This window comes from Pongo abelii, chromosome 13, assembly GCF_028885655.2.
Source record: "Pongo abelii isolate AG06213 chromosome 13, NHGRI_mPonAbe1-v2.0_pri, whole genome shotgun sequence".
Taxonomy (NCBI): domain Eukaryota; kingdom Metazoa; phylum Chordata; class Mammalia; order Primates; family Hominidae; genus Pongo; species Pongo abelii.
Window position 1 is genome coordinate 122,403,239 of NC_071998.2, and position 15,014 is coordinate 122,418,252.

Below are 15,014 nucleotides of genomic sequence, written 5' to 3' on the forward strand. Positions count from 1 at the left end.
TGGGGTGTCTTGGGTCTGCATCCCCCTCGGAGTGGGGCCACAGGGTCTTGGGCCCACTAGGTGGTGAGTCGCAGTAACCCACTTTTGCCTGGGGGGATGCAACTCAGCCTCTTCAAGAGAAGGGACAAGAACTGGAACCCAGAGCAACAGATCCCTCGCTCTCCCTCTGCCGCAGTCCCTGACACCCCCTGGCACCCCCTGGGGCCCCAGCGCCCCAGCCCAGGGCAGCTCCTCTGAGGCACCAGCTTCTTTCTCTGCCTCTGCAGACAGCCAGCTCTGCTTTTCTGCTTTGGTGACCCCTTCTGTCCCTCTCAGTTTAAAGGTTCATGCAGACTCCCCAGCATCTTGCTGAGCCCCTTGACATTCCTAAACGAGAATGGGATTGGCTCCACTTAGATCAGGTGTCCAGCCCTGAGCCAGTCGGCATGGCTGGGGGGAGGTCACATGACCCACCCCAGGGGCAGGGCGATGGCTCTCTAAGGAGGAGTAAGGGATGGGAGGGAAGCCAGAGGTCTCCACCCCAGCGGTGCCCTTGTCGGGGAGGAATGGGTGGGACAGGGTATGGACAGCTGGTCAGCACAAAAAACCCATCCTAGCTGATTGGTTATAGACCACAGGCCCGTTGGGCAAAAGGGCCCATAGGGATCCTGCAGCCCAGGGCTCTCCATTCATCAGTGGTGAGGATGTGCCCAAGGTCTCTGGAAAGGGCATGGCTGAGCCAGGACCGGGACCGGGGCCACTGTGCTCCCCACTTCACCGGGCATTTTCCTCTTCGCCATTCACCCAGAAGAGCCAAACATTTGCAAACATGTGATTCTTGAGTGGAAACCAAGCAGAGCCCTTTCAGCAAAGTGTGGCTGAGCTGAATGATGCAGCAACAAGAATGTGGTCCTTTCACAGCCCGTCTGGCTCATCTGAAAGCTGCAGAGAAGCGGCCACTTTCCGAGGCAGCTGTACCGACCCCGCAGATTGCTATTCTGCCTGGGAAGTTGGCAGAGGCCTTTGCAAACCAGTGGCTCCAGCCTGGGGCCCAGACAGGGATGGGGAGGGCTAGTTCTGCACCCAGCTCCACGGCCTCTGTTTCCTCCCAGGTACCAGGAGGTCCAGGCGGCCCAGAAAGCACTGGGGACGGCTATGGCAGAAGTGCTGCCTGAAGCGGAAAGCGTGTTGGCCACCGTGCAGCGAATTGGCACAGATACAGCCCCGTACCTGGCCTTGCTGGCTTCCCTGGGAGCTCTGGTCAGCTCAGTTGTCTCAGAGCTCCGTGTGGGGTCGGGAGGATCTATTATAGAAGCTGGAGGCTGGGCACGGTGGCTCACGCCTGTAATCACAGCACTTTGGGAGGCCGAGGCGGGTGGATCACCTGACGTCAGGAGTTTGAGACCACCTGGGCCAATGTAGTGAAACCTTGTCTCTACTAAAAATACAAAAATTAGCCAGGTGTGGTGGTGCGTGCCTGTAACCCCCGCTATTGGAGAGGCTGAGGCAGAAGAGTCGCTTGAACCTGGGAGGCAGAGGCTGCAGTGAGCCAAGATTGCACCACTGCACTCCAGCCTGGGTGACAGACTCCATCTCAAAAAAAAAAAAAGAGAAAAAAACTATTATAGCAGCTGGAGAAACCAGTGGGGCCCAGGCAGAAGCAGGTGATGTGGCTCATTTTTAACTATATCACAGCTAAGTCAAATGATATAACCTACCTATGGGGCTTGGCAGAGTCAGAGCTCAACTGTTCTCTGTTGATAATGTCAAGGCTGGGGCCTCTTCCTCCTTACAATGACATGAGCAGTGTCACCAGATGGACACGGGATGCAATCCCAGCTCTGCCACTCCAGCTCTGTGACCTCAGCCAAGGATTTTCCCTCCCTGAGCCTCAGTCTGTCACATGGAACTCACCCATTAGGTTATTTCGAGGCTGCTTCCATGGGAGCTGGACAGAGATTTGGGAGCAATGCACAAGGTAGCTGGCCGGCCCCTCTGTGCCCATCACCTTATACTCATCACCTCTGCATTAATTGGGTCCATCGTGTCGATTCAGTAATCCTGAAATCCCAAAACTCAAACTGAACATTAAAGAACTCAGCTTGGCCGGGCGCAGTGGCTCACACCTGTAATCTCAGCACTTTGGGAGGCTGAGGCGGGCGAATCACGAGATCAGGAGATCGAGACCATCCTGGCTAACATGGTGAAACCCCGTCTCTACTAAAAAAAAAAAAAACAAAAAAATTAGCCAGGCATGGTGGCAGGCACCTGTAGTCCCAGCTACTCGGGAGGCTGAGAATGGCGTGAACCTGGGAGGCGGAGCTTGCAGTAAGCTGAGATTGCGCCACTGCACTCCAGCCTAGGTGACAGAGCGAGACTCTGTCTCAAAAAAAAAAAAAAACTCAGCTTATAAAAATGCATTTGGGACAAATGCTAACCCAGATTGATGCCCAAGGCTGCTTATTTGAGATCTTTTCTCCTCCCACTGCGTGCGGAGAGTAATAATGCACAGCTGTTAGTGTGTTTGAGCCCAGGTTCTGCTTCCAACACCACTGAGGGTGTTAGGTCGTAGGTAGCACCTGCACAGTTCTCTAAAGTCTGGGAAATTCTGCATTCTGAAGCCATCCAGCCCCCAGATCTCAGTTCAGGACTGTGGAGCTGGGGAAGCGTTCCCACTTTGCAGTGGGGCAGTGTGGGTCAGGGAGGTTAGCTGGGTTGCTCAAGGCCACGCAGCTAGAAATTGGTAGGGCTGTCATCTGAGCCCCAAGTGAGGGCTTCCCCAGCCTGGCTCCTCTCGCCCTGGGCCCTCTGCCTCCAGGGGTTCACACAAAGCCTGACCCCTGCTATTCCTGCCTCTCGGCTTCCGAGCTACCTGGGGCATCAGCTAGGCTCACCAGGTTTTCAGGGGGCTTGGGTTCTGGGCTGGCAGCCAGGGGCAGACCCGCTGCCTCAGCCCAGCAGGGCACCTCCCCCAAGTAGAGGATTCGCTGCTTGCCTTTCCTGCCAGGCCCTGCCTGAGCCCACTGTCTCCCTGTAGCCTCAGAAGTCCCGGGCTGAAGACCTGGGCCTGAAGGCGAAGGCCCTGGAGAAGACAGTTGCATCACAACAGCACATGGCCACTGAGGCTGCCCGAACCCTCCAGGCTGCTGCCCAGGCGGCGCTACGGCAAACAGGACCCCTCACACAGGTCAGCTCTTGTACTTTGAAGCAGGGGACCTGGGAGAGGTTGGGGCTACCCTGAAGGTGATCCGGGGTCAGGGTTGCAGGAGGGAGAAGGGCAGAAACAGAAGTAGCTCTGTCCGGCCGGGTGCAGTGGCTCACACCTATAATCCCACCACTTTGGGAGGCCGAGGCAGGTGGATCACGAGGTCAGGAGATCGAGACCATCCTGGCTAACATGGCGAAACCCCGTCTCTACTAAAAATACAAAAAATTAGCCAGGCATGGTGGCACGTGCCTATAGTCCCAGCTACTTGGGAGGCTGAGGCAGGAGAATCCCTTGAACCCAGGAGGCAGAGGTTGCAGTGAGCTGAGATCGCGCCACTGCACTCCAGTCTGGCAACAGAGTGAGACCCCGTCTCAAAAAAAAGAAAAAAGAAGTAGCTCTGTCCATCCCTCTGGTGCCTCCTGCAAAACTCCACACACAGCCTGAGGCAGGGGAGGGGACCCTGATACCCTGAGAAGAGATGATGGACAGACTGACAAAGGACAGCAGCAGCAGCACCCGCACCTGGGGCCACACCTACCATCCTGGGATCGTTCTCGCTCATGCCTCCATTCATGAGTTCATTCTCTAGTTCATTCGTGGCTTGTTTGAAAGCTGCAGAGAAGCGGCCACTTTCCAAGGCAGCTGTACCGGTAATTTTGTTTGTTTTTAATTTCGTTTTTGAAACACAGCCTTGCTCTATTGCCTGGCCTGGAGTGCAGTGGCGCAATCTCGATTCACTGCAACCTCCATTTCCCGGGTTCAAGTGATTCTCCTGGGTCAGCCTCCAGAGTAACTGGGACTACAGGTGTGTGCCACCGTGTCTAGCTAAATTCTTTTGTATTTTTAGTAGAGATGGGGTTTCACCGTGTTGGCCAGGCTGGTCTCAAACTCCTGGCCTCAAGTGATCCACCTGCCTCGGCCTCCCAACATGCTGGGATTATAGGTGTGAGCCACCACACCCAGCCTCATTCCTTTTTTTTTTTTTTTTTTTTTTTTTTTGAGACAGACTCTTACTCTGTCACCAAGGCTGGAGTGCATGGCGCAATCTCGGCTCACTGCAACCTCTGCCTCCCGGGTTCATGCAATTCTCCTGCTTCAGCATCCAGAGTAGTTGGGATTACAGGCCCGCACCACCACGCCCAGCTAATGTTTGTATTTTTAGTAGAGATGGGGTTTCACCATGTTGGCTAGGCTGAACTCCTGATCTCAGGTGATCCACCCACCTCAGCCTCCCAAAATGCTGAGATTACAGGCACGAGCCACCACACCTGGTTTCCATTCCTTTTAAAGACAGGATAAGGAGGCTGGCTGTGAGGCATGAGAATGTATCTGAAGAGCTGAGCCCAGTGCCCAGCGCTTACCTGGGGAGCTTGGTTTTGCCCCGGGGTAGCACCTGCTGATCTGGTCCACTGCCCTTGTCCAGGGTGAGGTTGCCAAGAAGACAGGTGACTTCCCCAGGAGTCAGGGCCAGGCCCCAGCGTGTACGGATGCCTCACCCCACCACAGCACCCATACCTTCATCCTCCTCCCCACCCCATAAGCAATCAGAATAGGCCTGAGGCAGTACTAGGTGGCTTCTCAAACTCTATTATTTATTTATTCTAATTACAGTGACATTCACGTGGCATACAAACACCCATTTTAGATGCAATGGCTTTTAGCACATTGACAATGTTGTGCCACCTCCACCTCAGTCTAGTTTCAGAACATTCTCACCACCCCTAACCCCGTGCCCACTCAGCAATCACTCCTCATTTCCACTCCCGAGGCCCGGGCAACCTCCACTCTGTTCTCTGTCTCTGTAGATTTCCTTAGTCCAGCTCTTTTGCAGAAACGGAATCGTGTAATACGTGCTGATGGTGTCAGGCTTCGTCCTGTTATCATAATCTTTTCAGGGTTCACCTGCCTTGCGGCCTGGATCTATACTTCCTCCCTTTTAAAGGCTCGGTCATATTCCGGTGTGTGGATGAAGCACGTTTTGTTTACCCACTCATCTATCAGACCCAAATTCTTTCAGTGTATCTAGTCCTGTTGAGTGGCAGTGGGGAAGAAACTGATTTTCCATAAGTCAAGGTGGTGTCATAAACAGATTTGTGATTTTCACATCCACTTGCTGAGATAGAACAGTGTTCTCTTCCTTCCTTCCTTCCTTTCTTTCTTTCTTTTTTTCTCTTTCTTTTTAGATGGAGTCTTTATGCCACCCAGGTTGGAGTGCAGTGGCTTGATCTCCGCTCACTATAACCTCTGCCCCATAGGTTCAAGCCATACTCCTGCCTCAGCCTCCCCGAGTAGCTGGGATTGCAGGCATGCACCACCACACCTAGCTAATTTTAAATAAATTTTTAGTAGAGACAGGGTTTCACCATGTTGGCCAGGCTGGTCTTGAACTCCTGACCTCAAGTGATCTGCCCACCTCGGCCTTCCAAAGTGCTGGGATTACAGGCGTGAGCCCCTGTGCCTGGCCAATAGAACATGTTCTGAAAAGATGTCCAGGTGTTCTCCTTCCTTTAATTCTAGTGTTTCAGTTTTCCTCCAGGCTTTTGCGGACAGATATCTCTTGGGAGATATTTGGAGTTCAACTTTTGTATAATAACACAGATCAGGTGCTCCTGGTGGACAGCGTGACCCAGAGTCAGGGATTTGGTGACGATTTGGGCACCCATATATGTGGGTTTGGTGCCCACTGAGCTGCCTCCGGGCCCTGCACCTGTGGAGCCAGCCTCCCAGCCTCTCCTCGTCTCTCTCCAGCTGCATCAGGAGGCCAGAGCCGCCCTGACCCAGGCTTCCTCGTCTGTCCAGGCTGCCACAGTGACCGTCATGGGAGCCAGGACTCTGCTGGCTGACCTGGAAGGTATGTGAGTCTAGCTGACCACTAGGCTCTGTGATGACAAATGCCCCTGACAGCCACTCAACTCTCGCCTCAGCCAGGGTAGGCTTGCAGAGGACAGGAGTCTGGTCTTGTGGGCTTAATTAAGCCAAGCAGACTTTCCCTCCACCTCTCAGGATCCTGCCCCATCTCATACATCACTCACCTTGGACTTGCCCATGTGGCTATCCCATACACCCCAAGTCATCAGACCACATGGAGAGCCCCTCCAGACCAAGTGAGAGGAGACTCTGACATCATTGGCTGTTCAACCAGGTCAAGTCCACTCTCGCCTGGGCTCCAGTTAGTTATCTGGTACAAATATGGCTGTCCGGGTCCAGCGTTGAGTTGGGGCTATGGGAAGTGAATGGAGTTTCTCTTTAGAAGGAGCTATGGGTTGATGCCAGTCCAGTGCCCCCATTTTGCAGATGGGTAGGCTGAGGAAAGGAATTGCTGTTCATCCCTGGGTCAGAGCTAAGCTGGGAATAGAAGCCAGCAAGTATTACGATTCTACAAGTATCCACCTGTGTGATGGGCTTCTGTGATATCCAATTTGCTCCAGAGAGAAGCCCCCTCACCCTTTGTTTGTGGCTCCTTATCCAACGGGCTGGATAAGGCAGGAACACACTCTGAACCCCAGATGTCTCTTGGGGTCTGAGGCCAGAAGTCAGGCTTCTGCTGTTGTTCTATGGCCTCCCTCCCCAGCCCTGCCCACTGCCCAGAAGAGATGGAGCTCTGGCTGTGGACCCAGCCCCTCTGGGGCAGAGGATGTGCTGGTCAGTGCTCCTGTTCCCCAGCTTCCTGGTGGCTTGAAGTCCTAGTCACCCGTCGTTTGGGGACTTCCTGTAGGAAAGGCGTGGCCGTGTGTGCTTAAGTATCTAGAGTCATATTTAGAAAAAGGTACATTCAATGACTTATAATAATGGAATGTTAGGAACATTAGAATTATAAGAGGTCTTAAGGTCATCTGCTGCAAATCTCACACCTGGCAGTGGACTCATCCACCCTCAGCTTGCCTATCTCCAACAATGGGGGAGCTCACTACCTTACAAGGTTTTACCTTCTCATTGTCCGGTTCTGAGAATGAGAACGTTCTTGTATGTAGAGGATGGAAATTTCCTTGCACTGCTCCCATAATCCACAGGAGGGCTAACCTCAAACCTCTAACCCCAGGCTCTTTTCCCCATTCTGATCCCATTTTAGAGACACCCTTTCTTACCACCAGCTGGGCTGTGCTCAGTTGGTGTTCAGGATAAAAGGAAAATTCACAAGGTGAACTGTGGAGCAGTCTTCCCCAGGGTGTGGCCGGGGGTCTCCTAGCCTATTGATACGCTCTGCCAAGAGAGGGTTTGTGTTCAAATAAGTTTAGGAACTGTCTCTTGCTGCAGCATCCTCTTGAGGTCTTACAGAGAACACTTGAGAATATTAAAGGCTCTGAGAAGGCCTGTAATAAAGAAACCTGCTTCACTTTCAACTTAATTGACACTTCCCCCTAACGTTTGTTAACACCGTGGAGAATTAGGGCTCCCCAGAATACATGTTGAGAAACATCAATTTTGTGTGCAAGGAGCAAAGCAGGTCTAATTTCTGGATGGAACAATTCTATAATATTATGCCCCAAAGATTAGAAGGCTTTGTTCATTTTAAAAATGGACTTTTACTTTGTTCACTGTAATAAGTGATTTTTTTTTTTTTTTTTGAGATAGAGTCTCACTCTGTCACCTAGGCTGGAGTACAGTGGCACGATCTCGGCTCACTGCAACCTCTGCCTCCTGGGTTCAAGCGATTCTTCTGCCTCAGCCTCCTGAGTAGCTGGGATTACAGGCATCCGCCACCACACCCGGCATTTTTTTTTTTTTTTTAGTAGAGACAGTGTTTCACCAGGTTGGACAGGCTGGTTTTGAACTCCTGACCTCTGGTGATCTACCTGCCTCCGCCTCCCAAAGTGTTAGGATTACAGGCGTAAGCCACCGTGCCCGGCCTGTAATCAGTTCTTTTGATGATAAACTTCCTTTAGAATATTTTTTTGAGTTGGGGTCTCACTCTGTCACCCAGGCTGGAGTGCAGTGGTACAATCATAGCTCACTGTAGCCTCCAACTCCTGGCCTCAAGTGATCCTTCCACCTCAGTCTTGTGAGTAGCTAGGTCTATAGGTGTGTGCCACCATGCCCAGCTAAGCTTTTGTCTTTTTGTAGAGATGCGGTCTCATTATGTTTCCTAGGCTGGTTTTGAACTCCTGGCCTGATCCTCCTGCTTCAGCCTCCAGAGTAGCTGGGATTACAGGAATGAGCCACCGCTCCTGACTAAATTTCTCTTAGAATGTTATCTGAAAGGAAAGGAAATAGTCTCTTTGTTTACCAATAAATAAACTACTTCTTATTGGATAATAAAATCTATGGGAATTCTAACATTTCCTCTGGGTGTGGTGACTCACACCCGTAATCCCAGCACTTTGGGAAGCCAAGGTGGGTGGATCACTTGAAGCCAGGAATTTGAGATCAGCCTGGCCAACATGGTAAAACTCCATCTCTACTAAAAAAAGAAAAAAAAAAAATCAGCCGTGTATGATGGTGTGTGCTTGTAATCTCACCTACTCAGGAGGCTGAGGCAGGAAAATTGCTTAAACCCGTGAGGCGGAGGTTGCAGTGAGCTGAGATCTCTCCACTGCACTCCAGCCTGGGCAACAAAGCGAGACCTTGTCTCAAAAAAAAAAGAGAGAGAGAATTGTAACATTTCCCTTTTTGTCTTGATTGCTTGAAAGCTCAGTGGTCAATCAAACATTTGGTTTCTGCAATGTCATTATCGAGATTTTCTGGTACTTCTCCCTCTCCTCTGTCCTTCCTCATCCCTCCAGTTACATCAGACTCTTGGTTTTCCATGGTAAGGATCCATTTGTTGATTTACCCATCACTATACACTGCCTCAAAGCATTGTTTAGACATAGGCGGTACATGAAAATGCCGAGCTGAGCAGACGGAACCATGGACTGTGCTAGCCCTGACCACTGGCCCCAGCATTGACCACCATGTAATTCCTTGACTTTAATAGACATCCTGATAGAATGAATACTCATCTCAAAATTTCCCGAGCAGTATATCTGGGTCTCGCTTGCTTTTGTTTTCTCCTGGATAAGCCTGAAAAGGTGATACGCAGGTTGCATGCACCTCAAACCTCCACTCGTTGTCCAAGGGTCTGTGGCCAGCCAGGCAGCTCTGCCAGCGGCTGCCTGGGAGGCACTGGAGGCGTGAGCCCAGTTCCCCTGACCCAGCCTCAGCCGGGTTTGCAGGAATGAAGCTGCAGTTTCCCCGGCCCAAGGACCAGGCGGCATTGCAGAGAAAGGCAGACTCCGTCAGCGACAGACTCCTTGCAGACACGAGAAGGAAGACCAAGCAGGCGGAGAGGATGCTGGGAAATGCGGCCCCTCTTTCCTCCAGTGCCAAGAAGAAGGGCAGAGAAGCAGAGCTGTTGGCCAAGGACAGTGCCAAGGTCAGGGCGGTGGCTGTGACAACAGTGGCCTCCTGCCTCCCGGGAGGACCACCCTTCCGCGGGCCCCTTCCCGACATCCGTGCTGACTACTCCGCACTCACTCACTGCTCAGTGGGCCCAGGCATTTAGCTCAGGGACTTCACGGGGGTGAGCCTGCGGGTTCCTCATGAAATAGGTGTCATTGCTGTCCCCATTGTACAGGTGAGAACGCTGAGGTGCAGCCAGGCTCATGGACTTAACCAGGACTTACACCCGGGTCTGCTGGCTTTCCTGCCTAAACTTCTAGGTTTTTCTTTTCTTTTTTGTCATTTTGAAGTTTGCATTTATTTATTTTACCTGCCTTTTTGTTTTTAATTTTTTTCTTAATTTTTTGAGACAGATTCTTACTCTGTGTCCCAGGCTGGAGTGCAGTGGCACAAGCTCAGCTCACTGCAATCTCCGTCTCCTGGGTTCAAGTGATTCTCTTGCCTCAGATTCCAGAGTGTCTGGGATTATAGGCTTGCTCTACCACACCTGGCTAATTTTTGTATTTTTAGTAGAGCGGGGTTTCACCATGTTGGCCAGGCTGGTCTCGAACTTCTGATCTCATATGATCCACCTGCCTCGGCCTCCCAAAGTGCTGGGATTACAGGCGTGAGCCACTGCACCCAGCTTCAATTTTTTGTTTGTTTTTTGTTTTCTTGTTTTTTTTTTTGTAGAGACAGGGTCTCTGTCACCCAGGCTGGAGTGCAGTAGTGCAATCACAGCTCACCGCAGCCTCAAACCCTTTGGCTTAAGTGATCTTCCTGCCTCAGCCTCCTGAGTAACTGGGACTACAGGTGTGTGCCACTGTGCCTGGCTAACTTTTTTTTTTTTTTTTTTGTAGAGATGAGGAGTCTCGGCCAGGCGTGGTGGCTAACTCCTGTAATCCCAGCACTTTGGGAGGCCGAGGCAGGCAGATCACTTGAGGTCAGAAGTTCGAGACCAGCCTGGTCAACATGGTGAAACCCTGTCTCTACTAAAAATACAAAAAAATTAGCCAGGCGTGGTGGCGTGCACCTGTAGTCCCAACTACTCCAGAGGCTGAGACACAAGAATTGCTTGAACCTGGGAGGTGGAGGTTGCAGTGAGCCGAACTGCACCACTGCACTCCAGCCTGGGCAACAGAGGGAGACTCTGCCTCAAGAAAAAAAAGACTGGGGTCTCACTATGTTGCCCAGGCTGGTCTTGAACCTCTGGCCTCAAGCAAGCCTCCTGCCTCAGCCTCCCAAAGTGCTGGGACCATAGGCATGAGCCACTGCACCCAGCCCTGGCTGATTTTAACTAGGCTCTTTAAAAATGGGTGCCAAATTCTAATCAGTGCGTATCTCCCCAGCTCTGTTGCTGGTTCTGTTGCTCACACACCAAGGAAACTGTCTTTATGGTGCCTAGGAAAAGTGCTGGGTTTTCAGTAGGGGTCCCCGGGCTTGATCTCTTGTCATGCCCCTCGGGCTTTGGCCAGCCCCTCCTCCCCTCCGTGCCTCTGTTTCCTCATCTGTGAAATAGTTAGAATTGCTCCTCCTGAAACAGGTAGTATCCAGCAGTCTCCACTGTGCCCAGCACTTAGCCTGCATTCAGTACATGCATGAATGAATGAATGATCTGCCTGGTGCAGAGGACTGCTTGGCATCATTGCCGTAAGAGCTATTTACCTCCAAAAGGACTTGCTGCACTCACTTCTTCTCCCTGCCACTGCCACCCATCCCATAGCTTGCCAAGGCCTTGCTGAGGGAGGGGAAACAGGCGCACCGCCGTGCCAGCCGGCTCACCAGCCAGACGCAAGCCACGCTCCAACAGGCGTCCCGGCAGGCGCTGGCGTCTGAAGCACGCAGACAGGAGCTGGAGGAAGCTGAGCGGGTACGTGTGCCAGGGCCCCCACCCTATCACCTCCTGCCCCTGGCAGCCCGGGTGGGGGCACCACTCAAGCTGTTTCTTCCTCCTCCCCCTGGAAGGTGGGTGCTGGGCTGAGCGAGATGGAGCAGCAGATCCGGGAATCGCGTATCTCACTGGAGAAGGACATCGAGGCCTTGTCAGAGCTGCTTGCCAGGCTGGGTAAGGAGGCCCCAAGACTGGGCCCTGAACCCCTGGGTCCCTGGGGCACCTCTAGGATCTTCCTGTGAGCTCCAGTCCTGGGGAAGATTTCCTCCTTGTCCTCATCGCCATGCTTTCCCGCATCCCCATCTTTGTGGTCAATCACAAGCATTTATAACCATGCCCCGGCCCCTTTGCCATGTAAGACAGGGTTGGCATCTAGAAGTGAGTCCACTTTGAGTAACTCTTTGTGCCTCCAGGGCCCTCTATTCTTGGGGGCAGGGCAGGGGGCACACAGAAAACTCACCATTGGCAAGAACACCCACAGGCACCGGGTGAGCAGGTCAGCCCTCAGGAGCTGAGGGTTCAGGAAAAGAAGAAAGACTGTCATGGCAGAAAGTGTGGCATCAGGTGCTGGTCTGGGATCAGACTAAGATTCAAGTCTGACTCTGTCCCTTCTTTGGCCATTAGACCTTGGGCAAGCCACTCCACCTCTCTGAGCCTCAGATCCCCCATCTGGAAAATGGGAGTAACAGTGGGGTGGTTTAGAAAGCGCTTACCACGGTGCGTGGTGTATGTTGAGAGTGAGTAAATAGCGGCTCGTAGGAAGGAGGTCAGACTCAAGATGGGCCTTAGCAAGGAGGCATTTTGGATGAAGGGAACAGCACCTCCCAAGGCACGAAGGTCGTAGAGGCCCAGTGTTGTGGGGAGGCTCAGGAGACAGCAGACAGGGCAGTTGGGCTGAAAAGAACAGCATGTATTTTTTTCAAATTGTAAAAGACACATAATATTTTCCATCTTAACCATTTTGAAGTGTACAGTTCAGCAGCATTAAGTATATTCATTGTTGTGCGATCATCACCACTACCCATCTCTAGAACACTTTCGTCATCTCCAATTGAAGCTCTGTCCTCCTGAAACACTAACCCCCCATTTCCCTCCCCCAGCCCCTGGCAGCCATCGTTCTACTTTCTGTCTCTATGAATTTGACTACTCTGGGCCAGGCATGGTGGCTCATGCCTGTAATCCCAGCACTTTGAGAGGCTAAGGTGGGTGGATCATTTGAGGTCAGGAGTTTGAGACCAGCCTGACCAACATGGTGAAACCCTGTCTCTTCTAAAGATATGAAAAAAATTAGCCGGGCATGGTGGCACATGCCTGTAATCTCAGCTACACAGGAGGCTGAGGCAGGAGAATCGCTTGAACCTGGGAGGTGGAGGTTGCAGTGAGCCAGGATCGCACCACTGCACTCCAGCCTGGGTGAGAGTGAGACTCCGTCTCAAAAAAAAGAACTTGCTCAGAATCATAGGTGGGAATTGAACAATGAGAACACTCAGACACAGGGTGGGGAACATCAGACACAGGGGCCTGTCATCGGGTGGTGGGAGCGGGGAGGGATAGCATTAGGAGAAATACCTAATGTAAATGACCAGTTAATGGGTGCAGCATACCAACATGGCACATGTATACATATGTAACAAACCTGCACATTGTGCACATGTACCCTAGAACTTTAATTAAAAAAAAAATTTAACTACTCTGGGGACCTCATATAACTGGAATCATATAGTATTTGTACTTTTAAAATTTTTTTGGAGACAGGATCTTGCTCTGTTACCCAGGCTGGAGTGCAGTGGTACAATCGTGGCTCACTGCAGCCTCAAACTCCTGGGCTCAAGCGATTCTTCCACTTCAGCCTTTGAAGTAGCTGGGACCACAGGCACGCACCACCACACCCAGCTAATTTTTTTTTTTTTTTTTTGAGACAAAAAAATATGTTCCCTATGTTGCCCAGGCTGGTCTCAAACTCCTGGGCTCAAGTGATCCTCCTGCCTTGGCCTCCCAAAGTGCTGGGATCACAAGCGTGAGCCACCGTGCCCGGCCTTATTTGTCCTCTTTTGACTGACTTATTTCACTTAGCAGAAAGTCATCAAGATTCACCCATGTGGCAGCAAGCATTTTCAATTTTCATTCGTAATAAGAGGAGAGAGAATTGCCACGCTCTGCACGTTGTCTGGACACCAGGCCCACACTAAGCTATTCACACACGTGATCTTACAGAATTCTCACACTCACTCTTTGATGCAGCGACAGTTATTCTTTTGCCATTTTGCAGATGAGGAAACTGAGGCGTGGAGAGTTTATTTTTATTTTTTATTTATTTTTGTTTTTGTAGAGACAGCGTCTCGTTATGTTAACCAAGCTGGTGTTGAACTCCTGGCCTCAAGGGATGCTCCCACCTCAGGTTCCCAAAATGCTGGGATTACGGGAGACAGCCACCACACCCAGCTTAGCACAGAGTTTAGATAATGTGCCCAGGGTCCCACAGCCAGTTGGTGGGGAAGCCGTGGCTCACCTGCGGGTCCAAGTCACTCAGAGTGCGTGCAGGTAGCCACTGGTCGACACCTAAGGCCCTGTCGTGGAGCAGACACTCTCTTCAACCATTCCTGCGTTGTCACTGTCATTCGTTCACTTGTCACACTCTGTGTTGGCCTTGTGCTTGGCCTGGGGATGCAGAATGAACAGCACACGCCTGGCCCCTTCTCCAGGAGCCCTAGGCAGCCTGGGCAGGTAGAGTGGGGGGCTATAATCCATTTCTGAATCTCTTTGAAGACCAGGCTGTTTGGATTTTGCTGTTGGCCGTGGGGCCTCTTGAGGTCCTCCCAGGTCAGCAGGACGTTGGCTCCCCTCTGCCTTCTCTTGCACCCTGGCTCGGTGCTTGCAGCTGCTTGCCCAGGAAATCCAGGGCCTCGGGGATCCCTGGGGCCCAGTGGAATCCCGTGGGGTTAGAAGCAGCCACTTGGGCCTGGGCACAGTGGCTCATGCCTGCAATCCCAGCACTTTGGGAGGCCAAGGCGGGTGAATCACTGGAGGTCAGGAGTTTGAGACCAGCCTGACTAACACAGTGAAACCCTGTCTCTACTAAAAATACAAAAATTAGGCAAGGCATGGTGACTCACACCTGTAATCCCAGCACTTTGGGAGGCTGAGGCGGGTGGATCACCTGAGGTCAGGAGTTTGAGACCAGCCTGGCCAACATGGTGAAACCCTGTCTCTACTAAAAATACAAAAAATTAGCAGAGTGTGGTGGCAGGTGTCTGTAATCCCAGATACTCGGGAGACTGAGGCAGGAGAATCGCTTAAACCTGAGGCCACAGTAAGCCAAGATCGTACCACTGCACTCCAGCCTGGACAACAGAGCGAGACTCCGTCTCAATAAATAAATAAATGCATACATACATACATACATACATACATACAAAAATTAGCTGGGCGTGGTGGTGTGGGCCTGTGGTTTACCCCAGTGATTGCCCACATCCAGGCCCACAGGCAGCATCTGTAAATGTGTGCTGTCAGTGAATTGAGCCAGCATGTTCCAGCTGGCAAAAATCACAGGGGCCTTTCTCCCACACTGTTTTGTAAATG

At 51.8% G+C, this 15,014-nt stretch overlaps 1 protein-coding gene across 1 annotated transcript in view; it reads left to right on the plus strand.

The window, feature by feature from the left end:
* Positions 1 to 15,014, plus strand: part of LAMC3 (laminin subunit gamma 3) — an 83,073-nt gene that overhangs the window by 67,222 nt on the left and 837 nt on the right. Inside the window, exons 22-27 of the mRNA XM_002820309.3 lie at positions 1,092 to 1,239; positions 3,017 to 3,166; positions 5,936 to 6,038; positions 9,340 to 9,539; positions 11,268 to 11,414; positions 11,510 to 11,609. Coding sequence (XP_002820355.3) covers positions 1,092 to 1,239; positions 3,017 to 3,166; positions 5,936 to 6,038; positions 9,340 to 9,539; positions 11,268 to 11,414; positions 11,510 to 11,609 — 848 coding nt within the window. The remainder of the gene's footprint in view (positions 1 to 1,091; positions 1,240 to 3,016; positions 3,167 to 5,935; positions 6,039 to 9,339; positions 9,540 to 11,267; positions 11,415 to 11,509; positions 11,610 to 15,014) is intronic.